Source organism: Pristiophorus japonicus, chromosome 21 (assembly GCF_044704955.1).
Source record: "Pristiophorus japonicus isolate sPriJap1 chromosome 21, sPriJap1.hap1, whole genome shotgun sequence".
NCBI lineage: Eukaryota > Metazoa > Chordata > Chondrichthyes > Pristiophoridae > Pristiophorus > Pristiophorus japonicus.
This window is the reverse complement of record NC_091997.1, coordinates 62,652,433-62,666,082: the sequence shown is the minus strand read 5'-3', so window position 1 is coordinate 62,666,082 and position 13,650 is coordinate 62,652,433. Positions and strand designations below refer to the sequence as shown.

Here is a 13,650-nt window from a genome sequence, read left to right as displayed (position 1 = left end):
ACTGGCTGTTGTTCCTTCTCCTCCCCGTCCACAGCCCTCACAGTAACATCCGCTTCACAATAGGTTTGTTCCTCTCGCCATTACACTGCTATTTTACATAGACTTTAAATTGTACAATATTTTAATCACGTTGGAACTAAGTGGAAGCCATCAAAATCAGTACCAGTGATGTTATTCAAGCGCAGGTAATTTAAAACTATTACAGGCACAGTTAGACTCGAGCAGCCAGTTAGATCGGAAGAGTTTCAGTTCTTCAACAGAATGGAAATCATTATTTGATGTTCGCACTTTGGGCTATTTATCCAGCCTGCAAATGGTGCTTTTAGCTCTGCAGTGCAGAGTGCAACAAAGGCTGAGGTCAATGTTCCAATAAATAAACTATTTGAAATCACAAAGTGCTGTAAATACACTTCAGTACCTGAATAAGAAATGTTTGGTTGATGCTTGAGGTGGGACCTTTCATCAGACTGTTGTGAAGAAGAGCCTACCTCTATCATTCACCTGTCTTTCTTTCAGGTGCTGATGGGGCTGCTCGGTATTTCCAACCGTTTCTGCTTTTCACGTTTTATTATTCTGTGTCCTGAAAAAATATTTGTGCTTTTTTTTTTTTGTTGCAGCATTTGCACCGATACCTTTTGGAGGGATTTACTTACCTCTGGAAGTACCTCCTAACAGATGTCACTGCTCACCTTTAGTCTTAGCCTATGATCAGGCCCATTTCTCTGCACTGGTGTCTATGGAACAGAATGACGTACAAAGGGAACAAGGTATTCGAGTTGTACCACCTTGTCTAATGCCAATATACAGTACCCAGATTGACCAAGTACAAGATTATAGGGCAGTTTCACAGCTGTAGGACACACAGGTTATATGTTCACACTTTCCACTTTCAAAATAACCTTGAATTTTGGAGGCAGACCCAAGGAGGCTCTTCATTCAACATCAGGCCTGAAATATTAATATAACTTCAACCAAGCCAGGCAATACGCAATTACTCAATGTTATAAACTAATTTTCATCTAAGAATAAGTGCTCAGCTCATGAGTCTGCTTTTCTACTGTTGCCGTTTCATTATATTGGCTGAGTGGAAGCTTTCTCTCCTCTGAGACCAGGTTGTGAGTTCAAGTCGGAAAGGAGCTTTGCTTTCTGAAGAAGAGGGTGAGAAGTCGCAGTGTGTCTGTGTGTGGGCTTCTAGTGCAAGAAAAGTCTCGTCCGATAAGGACATGATAGTTCTGTGCTGGGAACTAAAGTATTTCAAATGGTATACATTAACAAATTCATAAGTGATATAAACAAGAACTGGTAAAAACCTGAAATGATTACCAAATTATAAAGGGTGGTGATTTGTATAATGTCTCACTTAATTATAAAACCGGAAAATGCTGGAAGTGCCAGCAATGAGCAAGATACCCGATTAGCCTGCCTGTTCTCTCTGTTCAGATGCTGATGGATCTGCAGTGCATTTCCAGCATTTTCTGTTTGTCCCTGATTTCCAGCGTTCCCAGGTTTTATTTCTGTAGTTTCCTGGTTCCTGGTACAGCGCGGCAGCATTTGCCTCATTTTGCTTTTCTGGTCATATATAGCATTCAGTAAACGTTGTTTGAGTTCAAACAATAGAATAGAATTATTCCATGGCTTGGCTGTCTGAATGTGGTAATGTTTTAGAATGCCAGCGGAAACACGCACAGTACACTCTCCACCTCTCTCTCTCTCTCTCTCTCTCTCTCTGCAAGCGTCAGCATACTCACTGAAACTGCAACATCATCGAACACAAGGTATTAAGCTGGGTTAGCATTTTCTGTGGGCTGAGGAGGTCAGGCAGAGGATGATCGGTGTGGGCAGAAGTCAGTGGTGAGGCTTACGGTGCATGCGACTGCCAGTTTGAGTGCTGGTCAGCTGGCTTGATTTACAGTAGAAAAGGGATTAAATAAAATGCGAGTTAAACTCTGGTGCAGAGCAGAGGCAGTACATGAGAACCGTACGGACGGAGCTTTGGAGCAAAAGGTGGATGGATCGCCAGGATAGCAGCGTGGAGTACAGAGGGGCCTGGCAGGGAGGCTGAGACACAAGAGGTCCGGGGGGGGGGGGGGGGGGGGGGTGCAGAATGCGGCAGAGGCTTGTTATATCAAGTCCAAAGCTTGTGGTGCCCCAGATGTGTTTACATATTGTGTTGTAGGTTTGTCACCTCCATGCAATTTCATTCCTAGAAATATATGATCTTCTCACCTCAGAACTGCAATATTTAAAGCAACACTGTTGTCAATCATCCTGGTCTGGGTTTGAACCTGGGTAAAGGACTGTCATGGCAGCTGTATCTCAGGAGAAAACCGTTTTGCTGCATTGTGACTGGGCAATTTCTTTTTGCCACAAGGTGGTGGGGTGTAATTGGGATGAAAGGTTTTCTCTAATGACTGGTGAATAATGAACGTAGAATATAGTCAATTAGAAAGGACAGAGACTTGTGAGGAAGGTGGAAACTGACAAACGCAATGATCATGACTTGTGTGTACACAACAGACATGAAATTTTATTAAGTTTTTGTGTAAAAACTAAATATTTCAGTTACTTTCCAGTTCATTGTTTTATTTACAGTCTGCAAAATCTAATGTGGTATAATGGAAATTTCAGTCAACAATTTCAGTTATAAAAACATAAAATGCTGGAAATCCTCAGCAGGGCAGGTCACGGCACCCAGTTTTAGTTTGTTCATCAGTTTAGAATGATTTAGTGTCTGCTGCCATCTGCTGGTGAAGTTTATGTAACATTTCAAATGTGTCTTACATTATGTTAGCAGATCTACAATTTATTGATCAATTTGTCTCGGGTTGTTTCAAGAGCAGTAAGTTTATCGGCCTCTGGTCAGATTTCTAATTTACTTACATTGGCGGGTAGTGGAGTTTAGTTGCAAATTTCAAAGCATGACTGAATTTGCTGCTAATAAGCAGCATTATTGTGGTGTCTGAGGCCCTGCCAAGTGTGGAGCATTTTAGCTGGTGCACTTTCTGTGATCACCATGGGCCACAGTACTCCTTCCTCTCAGCAGAGTAAGAGTCATGTAAGGCATACAGTTATTTTAAAACATAACTTGTCTCATCGCAGGCCTTACTAGCATTCAGTTTTGTATTTCTCCTCCGATGCTGTGAAACTCTGGTGTTCTAGTGCAAAAGGCTAATCAGGAACTTATTCAAAGCAGTGTCTGTGTATTTATTCAACAATACAGAACGGTGCTTTGCACTCAGGTGTCAGCCTTGGCTCAATGGTAGCACTCTCGCCTCTTAAGTCAGAAGATTGTGGGTTCAAGCCCCACTCTAAAGAGTTGATATTTATCCCTCAACCAACATCACTTAAAAGAGATTATCTGGTCGTTATCACATTGCTGCTTGTCGGATCTTGCTCTGCGCAGATTGGCTGCCACGTTTCCTACGTTACAACAGTGACTGCACTTCAAAACTAATTCATTGACTAAAGCGCTGGAACATCCTGGGTTGCGAAAGATGCTATATAAATGAAGTTTTTCCTTGCTGAGTAAATTTGCACATTGACATTGCTACAACAGAATACAGAGTGGTGGAATCGGCTGTGTCAAAAACAGACAATAGTACTTCAGTTAATCATTTGAATTCAAAACTAAGTTCAACACGGGTAATATGATCAAACAAAGGACAAAATAGAAAACAAACAATGTGCTGGAAATACACAACTGATGTGTGTGTGTGTGGGGAGGGGCTGTGTGTGTGTGAGGGGGGGGCTGTGGGGGAGAAGGGGGGAAGTGTGTGTGTGGGGGGGAGAAGGGGGAAGTGTGTGTGGGGGGGGAGAAGGGGGGAAGTGTGTGTGCGTGGGGGGGGGGAAGAGTGTGGGGGGGGGGGAAGAGTGTGCGTGGGGAGGGGGGGGGGAGAAAAGTGTGCGTGGGGGGGGGGGGGAGAAAAGTGTGCGTGGGGAGGGGGGGGGGAGAAAAGTGTGCGTGGGGAGGGGGGGGGGAGAAAAGTGTGCGTGGGGAGGGGGGGGGAGAAAAGTGTGCGTGGGGAGGGGGGGAGAAAAGTGTGCGTGGGGAGGGGGGGGAGAAAAGTGTGCGTGGGGAGGGGGGGGAGAAAAGTGTGCGTGGGGAGGGGGGGAGAAAAGTGTGCGTGGGGGGGGGGGAGAAAAGTGTGCGCGGGGAGGGGGGGGAGAAAAGTGTGCGCGGGGAGGGGGGGGAGAAAAGTGTGCGCGGGGAGGGGGGGGGGAGAAAAGTGTGCGCGGGGAGGGGGGGGGAGAAATGTGTGCGCGGGGAGGGGGGGGGAGAAATGTGTGCGCGGGGAGGGGGGGGAGAAATGTGTGCGCGGGGAGGGGGGGGAGAAATGTGTGCGCGGGGAGGGGGGGGGAGAAATGTGTGCGCGGGGAGGGGGGGGGAGAAATGTGTGCGCGGGGAGGGGGGGAGAAAAGTGTGCGTGGGGAGGGGGGGGGGGGAGAAAAGTGTGCGCATGGAGAGGGGGGGGGAAGTGTGTGTGTGGGGGAAGTGTGTATGTGCGGGGGGAAGGGGGGGGGGAAAGGGGGGTGTGTGTGTGGGGGGGAAGGGGGGTGTGTGTGTGGGGGGGAAGGGGGGTGTGTGTGTGGGGGGGAAGGGGGGGGTGTGTGTGGGGGGGAAGGGGGGGGTGTGTGTGGGGGGGAAGGGGGGGGTGTGTGTGGGGGGGAAGGGGGGGGGTGTGTGTGGGGGGGAAGGGGGGTGTGTGTGTGGGGGGGAAGGGGGGGGTGTGTGTGGGGGGAGAGGGGGGGGTGTGTGTGTGGGGGAGAGGGGGGGGTGTGTGTGTGGGGGAGAGGGGGGTGTGTGTGTGTGGGGGAGAGGGGGGGGGAGAGGGGGGTGTGTGTGTGTGGGGGAGAGGGGGGTGTGTGTGTGTGTGGGGGAGAGGGGGGTGTGTGTGTGTGGGGGAGAGGGGGGTGTGTGTGTGTGGGGGAGAGGGGGGTGTGTGTGTGTGTGGGGGAGAGGGGGGTGTGTGTGTGTGTGGGGGAGAGGGGGGTGTGTGTGTGTGGGGGAGAGGGGGGTGTGTGTGTGTGGGGGAGAGGGGGGTGTGTGTGTGTGGGGGAGAGGGGGGTGTGTGTGTGTGGGGGAGAGGGGGGTGTGTGTGTGTGGGGGAGAGGGGGGTGTGTGTGTGTGGGGGAGAGGGGGGTGTGTGTGTGTGGGGGAGAGGGGGGTGTGTGTGTGTGGGGGAGAGGGGGGTGTGTGTGTGTGGGGAGAGGGGGGGGTGTGTGTCTGTGGGGGAGAGGGGGGTGTGTGTGTGTGGGGGAGAGGTGGGGGTGTGTGTGTGTGGGGGAGAGGTGGGGGTGTGTGTGTGTGGGGGAGAGGTGGGGGTGTGTGTGTGTGGGGGAGAGGTGGGGGTGTGTGTGTGTGGGGGAGAGGTGGGGGTGTGTGTGTGTGGGGGAGAGGTGGGGGTGTGTGTGTGTGGGGGAGAGGTGGGGGTGTGTGTGTGTGGGGGAGAGGTGGGGGTGTGTGTGTGTGGGGGAGAGGTGGGGGTGTGTGTGTGTGGGGGAGAGGTGGGGGTGTGTGTGTGTGGGGGAGAGGTGGGGGTGTGTGTGTGTGGGGGAGAGGTGGGGGTGTGTGTGTGTGGGGGAGAGGTGGGGGTGTGTGTGTGTGTGGGGGAGAGGTGGGGGTGTGTGTGTGTGGGGGAGAGGTGGGGGTGTGTGTGTGTGGGGGAGAGGTGGGGGTGTGTGTGTGTGGGGGAGAGGTGGGGGTGTGTGTGTGTGGGGGAGAGGTGGGGGTGTGTGTGTGTGGGGGAGAGGTGGGGGTGTGTGTGTGTGGGGGAGAGGTGGGGGTGTGTGTGTGTGGGGGAGAGGTGGGGGTGTGTGTGTGTGGGGGAGAGGTGGGGGTGTGTGTGTGTGGGGGAGAGGTGGGGGTGTGTGTGTGTGGGGGAGAGGTGGGGGTGTGTGTGTGTGGGGAGAGGTGGGGGGTGTGTGTGTGTGGGGGAGAGGTGGGGGGGTGTGTGTGTGTGGGGGAGAGGTGGGGGGGTGTGTGTGTGGGGGGGAGAGGTGGGGGTGTGTGTGTGTGGGGGAGAGGTGGGGGTGTGTGTGTGTGTGTGGGGGAGAGGTGGGGGTGTGTGTGTGTGTGTGTGGGGGAGAGGTGGGGGTGTGTGTGTGTGTGGGGGTGTGTGTGTGTGTGTGGGGGGGAGAGGTGGGGGTGTGTGTGTGTGTGGGGAGGAGGGGGGTGTGTGTGTGGGGGAGAGGTGGGGGTGTGTGTGTGTGGGGGAGAGGTGGGGGTGTGTGTGTGTGGGGGAGAGGTGGGGGTGTGTGTGTGTGTGTGGGGGAGAGGTGGGGGTGTGTGTGTGTGTGTGTGTGGGGGAGAGGTGGGGGTGTGGTGTGTGTGTGTGGGGGTGGGGTGGGGAGGGTGTGTGGGGGGGGGTGTGTGTGTGTGTGTGTGGGGAGGGTGTGTGGGGGGGGGAAGGGGGCTGTGTGTCCGGGTGGGGGGGGAGAGGCGCAGTGTGTGTGGTTGTGAATACCGAGACACCACCTGTTTGTACAGATATTTTATTTGGTCGTCAGTCTGGAGCGGGACAGAAATGTGTCTGCTGAAGCCAGTGCATTGATTTGAGCAGACCATTAATAGATGAGTTTGATTTGATGTTACTGAGTGACTGGGTTTGGAGCCCCGCAGATTATTCTATGCACAGCAAACTTTCTGATCTTGTCCATGGTGATCCCCACCCACCGGTCAGGGAAGCTTCTGCTCAATGTCTTCACATTAGCGTAAGAAATTAGTGTGCAGCTTAATACAGGTCACACACTTGTGAACCTGCTCACTCGCTATGTCCTAACTCACACCAAGTCCCGCTCACCCATCGCCCCTTTTCTCTCTGACTTCTGGTTAAGAAATGTCTTGATTTCAAAATTTTTATACTTATTCTCAAATCCCACCATGGCCTCACCCCTCCCTATCTCTGTAACCCCCTCCAGCCCCTACACCCCTCCCTATCTCTGTAACCCCCTCCAGTCCCTACACCCCTCCCTATCTCTGTAACCCCCTCCAGCCCCTACACCCCTCCCTATCTCTGTAACCCCCTCCAGCCCCTACACCCCTCCCTATCTCTGTAACCTCCTCCAGCCCCTACACCCCTCCCTATCTCTGTAACCCCCTCCAGCCCCTACACCCCTCCCTATCTCTGTAACCCCCTCCAGCCCCTACATCCCTCCCTATCTCTGTAACCCCCTCCAGCCCCTACACCCCTCCCTATCTCTGTAACCCCCTCCAGCCCCTACACCCCTCCCTATCTCTGTAACCCCCTCCAGCCCCTACATCCCTCCCTATCTCTGTAACCCCCTCCAGCCCCTACATCCCTCCCTATCTCTGTAACCCCCTCCAGCCCCTACACCCCTCCCTATCTCTGTAACCACCTCCAGCCCCACAATCCTATGAGATGTCTGCGCCCCTCTAATTCTGCCCTCCTCTAATTCTGCCCTCCTGACCATCGCTGATTATAATCGCTCCATCATCGGTGGCCGTGCCTTCTGTTGCCTGGGCCCCAAGCTCTGGAACTCCCTCCCTAAACCTCTCCGCCTCTCTACCTATCTTTCTTCCATCAAGATTAAAACCTGCCTCTTGGACCAAGCTTTTGGTCACCTGCGCTAATTTCTACTTGTGCGGCTCGTTGTCAAATTTTTATCACATAATAAACATTACTCCAGTGATACTGTGCCTTGGGAAGGGATGTTAAAGGCACGATATAAATACAAGTTGTTGCTTGCATGTGACTTTAGCACAGATCTGGAAGTAAGTCATGTATCTGCACTATCAAATGGTGGCTGCTGAGAGACAGATAAAATGCATTTAAAAAAGATCACCTTCAAATTGCAATTTTAATGGTCCTCTGTAAAATTGCAAAGGGAAAGCGACAGTCGGAAAAATCTTTCTCCATGTAGATAAATGGCCTTATCTTGGACTTGAAGAGAAATGACTGATCTTAAAATTGGCAGTTTTATTCTACATGATGTGCTAATGTTTTCTATCGTTTAGCTGCAATTCCTTTGACTGACTCCGAACACAAACTTCTACCTTTGCACTTTGCGATGGATCCCAAGAAAGATTGGGAATGGGGGAAGGATGACAATGACAACACCAAACTGGCCAAGTGAGTGGTTGGTTGTAACGTGGATTTCAAAGCATGATCTTTTGTCCCTTTTGAGAACAACAAATCATTTAATAATTATTCCAGACATGGATATAGATCTGAGCCCTGCAATGCCACAGTGAGTGCAGCACTAACTTTACTGGGAATCATGTTCCATTTACAAGTTGTGAATGCTGGTAATCTAGCTTCACCTGGTGGTTTGCGCAGATTGAGGGTGTAAAACATTGAATAGGTTTGTTAGACTTCCCACCAACAGTTGCTTTCCTTTTCAAGATTAATCCATTTGTTTTCCATGTGAAAATTTTGTCACAGTGCATTCTTTCCTTCCAGTTTGATCCTTTCCCTGGAAGCGAAGCTTCACCTACTGCACAGCTATATGAATGTATCCTGGATATGTATTCCTGCTGAAACAAGGGTAAAGTACTTTTCATAACCAGGTGGAGGGGCGGAGATTTTTGCTCTGATTTTATGTGACTCGTAGAACATTGCTCCAGTGACTGCAACAGAGATTTTGTCACCCCGTGCGAAAGATTGTTGTGACTGCCACCATAAATTACCCTGAGCAATATCGGTGAAAACTTTTAATGCATTTGATGCTCCTGTCTCTGGTATTTTAATTGAGGTGTTGCCCTGTTTATTTTCAGTGAGTCAGTGCCACCATAGAGTGAACAAAAGAGTTTGCTTTGGTTGCATTTACCATTTTACTTGATATTTCCAGGCTATTAGTTTAAAATGCTACTTAAATGATTTTGCTACCGTTAGTGTGATTTTCTGTGTGCACATGGGTAGATATAAACTTTCACACTCATCCTAAAGCCACAAAACCAACTTTTGCTAAAACAATCTTAACCTGGTTGGCAGCAGATAACTGTTGATGTGAAAGAGTTGCTGCAGACTGATCTCTGTTCAGTGACCTCGGAGTGCAGACTGAGCCACGCAGAGCAGGAAGGTCACAGCTTCAATCCCCAGTCCCTGCTCACTTGGCTCACCTCAGCCACAGCAACAGTTGGGATTCTAAACCCTTGGGCTGGAGAAAGGAAAGTCATCGGGGCTTCTGCTGCTGATTACGAACCAGTGACCTCTATGGACATCACGTGTAGATGCTGGGTGAGCACAGTTGTGAGTCTGCCTGTGGTCATATAGCCTCCTGGCACTTGCTGTCTACGCTTACACACACACACAGGCACTTTGTGAGTTACTGGATAGTAGTTGGTAATATTACCCAATAATGTGTAAACTGTGCAGCAGAACTATTGCATCAGTCAGGTAGTAATATAGAGATCTTGTAGCTATTTCTCTAGATGGTTTGGCCTTGTAGTGTAGATCAGACATGCTTTTGTTGAGTTTATTTATGAATGATTTGTTCACAGGCACCTTTGGCTCAGCCGGAATCACCAACCGCCTCAGCAGGGGAAGATGTTCATTCACTGGCTGACTCGATGGAGTCCGACAGAGACTCCATCTGCAGCAACTCCAACCTGAATGGGAACAAAAACCAGAAAGAAAAAGAGAAAGGAGATAAACAAAAGAAGGACAAGGAAAAGAACAGGACCGACTCTGTCGCAAACAAACTCGGGAGCCTCAGCAAAACCCTGGGGATTAAAATAAAGAAGAACATGGGAGGGCTCGGGGGACTGGTGCATGGAAAGATCAGCAGGGGAAACTCCAACAACGGACGCAATGGGGAGACTGCGGAGAAAGTCAAGAAGAAAGAATCCAGCAAATCTCGTAAAGGAAGTAAGGAGGAATCATCTTCACAATCTGCAAGTTCATCTCCAACCGACAAGTCCAGCATCTGTGTTAAATCTCCGGTAGAGAAACAAGGCGACCAATGGAAGTACAGCACTGACGTCAAACTCAGCCTCAACATACTGCGAGCTGCTATGCAAGGAGAGAGGAAGTTCATTTTTGCCGGTCTTCTGTTGACCAGCCATAGGCACCAGTTTCACGAGGAGATGATCAATTATTACTTGACCACCGCTCAGGAGCGCTTCAATGCAGAGCAGGAGCAAAAACGCAAAGAGGCAGAGAAAAAAGCCTCCAGTAACTCCACATGTAAAAAGGTGGAGCAAGAACCCTCTCCGAGAAACAAGTCGGAACCAAATTCTCAGGAGGACACTCTTCAAGGCTTTCCTCAGAGCCATACGGGTCAGCTGGGCTCGAAACCACGGGAAAGGAATGATCAGGCAACCGAGACCACTTCACCACACTGCAGCGGAACCCCCAAAACTGGCACTCTCGCCTCTGCCCACTTCACCCACACGCCAGCTTTGTTGAGGCATGTCATCCACGTGTCTGAGGTGAAATCTCAGCCATCGAGCTACCAAGCTGACAATCAGCCGCCGGTCATTGGCTCTCTGAAAACATGCGCAACTTATCCGCAGCATAGTCGCTCGCTGTCTTATCAAAGTTACTGCCCTGTCGGGGTCTCGGGGTTCCCCACTGTGGAAACCATGGAGCCTCTCAAGTGTTTGCTGCCCCCTGAACACAAAAGCCACACATATACCAATGGGTTTGGTACCGGTGATGTTAGTGACTATTTACAATATGCAGATGAGGACGCTCCTTCAGTGTGGCAGAGCGGAGAGAAAAGCAAAGGGCAAAGCATGGCAGCTCCCCCTTATTCCCTACAACAAAACCGATGTAAACAGCACAGCTGCCCCTTCTACGGCCGCCCGGAGACAGAGTTTTACTGCTCCTACTGCTACAAAGAGGAGCTCAAACGCAGGGAAAGAGGAAACAAGTCTATTTGACCATTAAGATTGTATGGAAGATTTTGTTCCAGTTTTTCCATATTAACCAAGTCCATAATTACAAATATTTTGATGGAGCAATTTAATAAGTAGAGCATCTATTTATAACTCTTTAAACCATGAAGGAAAGTCTATTCATTACATTTCGAGTCCTGGAGCTGTGCAGTCGGATCTATTAGAACGATTTTCAGCTCTTTTGATGAATCTGTCGCTTCAGGATTGATGCTCCAGCCCCTAATTCCTGGCCGGTATCCTGGGGCGATGCGAGACCGTTTCGTGTTGCTACTCCATGGACTGTTACCAAATAGTTGATTATATTCCTACATGTATGTTTTTTTAATTACACTACTGCAGAGTAAATGCCAGGAGATGATTTGCACATTAGTTACCAATGTAAAAGTGAGATGGTGACATATAGCAGAAAATAACCGTTTATTTATGTGTTTGTGAACTAGAAGATGCATTATGACGGAACTTTACAAGCAAAAGTTAAAAAATTGTAATATAGAAATTATTTTTATATTATTTTCACAAATGTGCTGCAAAGCAATATTTTGCGCTTTTTATTAAAAAAAAACACAGTTGCCACTTTAATAGATTATTTAATTGCAGAAACTGTAAGTAGAGGCATACGGTAGAGCAATGTAATGTGTGTTTCTAAGCTCTAGTGGACTCCAGTGGCTCGCGCGTTCATACATTTTGATACTTTATAAACATGCAATTTCATTTGAGAAATGGGTTTGTCCGGACCTTGTTTCCAATGTTTCGATATGGCCTCGACCCTTTGTTGTGCTGTGAAGCATCTGTTGCATCGCTTTGCAGTGACTGCAGTCATTTGCTTTGCTGTTTCAGCCTAGAATTTCTAAAGCAGACTGCACACTAATCTATCTATCTATGTATCTCGTGTGCATCCGTCAGTCACACTGCAGGTATCACACTTTGTTACAAATGCAAAGCAATTGCAGAAAAGAGGAAGAAAGCCAATTTGCTGGGTTCTTCTGACCTGGACCCAGAAATTTACAAGCAGTTACACTTGCCCTGTGATTGACGTCAAAAATTCACAAGCAGTTGCAACTGCCTGCATTTGTCTTTTCCTACCACCTACCAACAAGGGAGTATTAGAGCAGTGGCCTTAAAGGGAGACTAGGTTAGTGGCTAAACATCACAACAGTGCTCCAGATCCAGACTTCCTGTGAATCATGCCATGGGAGCATCTACTAGCGCTCTTTTAATAATATAAGACAGACTATTTCTGTGCTGATTTTGTGTTTTCTGTTTTAAAAATGAAACTAAAACTCATGGAAATAATCTTAGCACTATGCACACAATGACAAAAGCAAAAATGAAGAGATGGGGTTTCCTCTTGGCTCCCTTCCATGGTCATTTGACACATGCAAGTTTCCCATTTGGCAGTATTATTCCCAGTGTCTACTTCACTGTCCACTTAATTAACCAAAAAGTGCAGTGAAGGATAGAAACACGAGTGATCTCACATGCAAGCCATCCTGGGAGTTCTGTGTTAGCTTTGCTGTTTATATTACTCAGTGGCTCGGCTCTCCCAAGCTGCATTCATGCAGGAAATCAACCCCCAGCAGTGTGCGGTAAGGTGATCTGGCTCGTTTCCCCAGGAGTGTGTTGGCTGGAGAGTGGGGGATACTTTGGAAGAAAACGTGTGTGCGAGCAAAACCTTACTTGCTGATGTTTTAATTCATGTAGAACTTCCCCTACATCAGAGAGGGAGGGAGGGAGGTGATGAAATCTCCCATGGAAATTTAAGCAGAGAAGTTTGGGTTAACTTTTTAATATTTACTCACCAAAACCTTGAAGTAAACACCAGAAGAAAAAAGAAAATTCATCATTATTTTTACTTGTCTGTTTTCAGAACAAGATGTCAGTTTGGGAGTGGCTGATATTTCAATAAAGGATAAAACATTTTGACTTGTGGAGAGTGCCAGTGAGTTCAGGAAACTTGATCCAGTCCTTTTAAACATTGAACAATATAGTATAGCTTTTGTTTAACTCTGACTGACTGACTGACTGTTCCTGGATGTTTTTCTTTATATCATCATCCTAAGATTATCCAAATGATGAGAAGCCCAAGAATCTAATTTTCAAGCTTACCAACAAACTGCTGAAACCTAATGCAGAGAGAAGATCTCTGGCATAAGTCATGTTAAAATAACTAATGGATTGAGGCTAATGTGATCGGTGCTGTTATCAGGCAGGATATTCAATGGGAGACACATTATCTTCTTTGTTTGATCATGGTATTCCGCGTTGTTTTAAATGTTTGTCACCCGACTTGCACTGAAAAATTAAAACCCATGTTATTCTGACTTTCTGCATTGCACTCTTTTGTTTTCTGTGCCTTCTAGAATTGGGAAAGTGTCATTGTTTCAAGTGAGGTTTGTTAATCGGACTGTCTGACTTGTACATTCTGTTGGGAATTGCTAATGTGCTCTGATACCTCAGCCAGATCAGCAGCGGCTAGGCCACGAATATTGGCCTAATGCCCTCAGGCTAGAGGGGAGAAATCATCCACTGAGCCCTTCTGTAAAGTACAGGTGAAGGTCGGGGTCAGGGCAGGATCAGACTCCACTGTGGTATTCTCCCATGGTTGAGTAGCCTGCTGACACTCCGTGTCTGGGTTAACACACACTGTGCATGTGGTGCCACTGCACTCCATTGGCAGGAGCCAGCGACCGAGGAGGAAAGAGCACGAGCCTGTTCTACAATCAGAATATTTTGCTGTTAATTTTTAACTGCTTTTGAAGTCCAAGCACATTTTGTAACAAGGCCGCAATGTT

The 13,650-nt window shown here is 48.5% G+C and overlaps 1 protein-coding gene across 1 annotated transcript in view; it reads left to right on the top strand.

Moving 5' to 3' along the window:
* Positions 1-13,105, top strand: part of otud7a (OTU deubiquitinase 7A) — a 162,335-nt gene extending 149,230 nt beyond the window's left edge. Inside the window, exons 10-13 of the mRNA XM_070863947.1 lie at positions 618-767; positions 7,976-8,090; positions 8,421-8,505; positions 9,461-13,105. Of these exons, the coding sequence (XP_070720048.1) occupies positions 618-767; positions 7,976-8,090; positions 8,421-8,505; positions 9,461-10,843 (1,733 nt within the window). The 3' untranslated portion in view covers positions 10,844-13,105. The remainder of the gene's footprint in view (positions 1-617; positions 768-7,975; positions 8,091-8,420; positions 8,506-9,460) is intronic.
* The last annotated feature ends 545 nt before the right edge of the window (positions 13,106-13,650 follow it).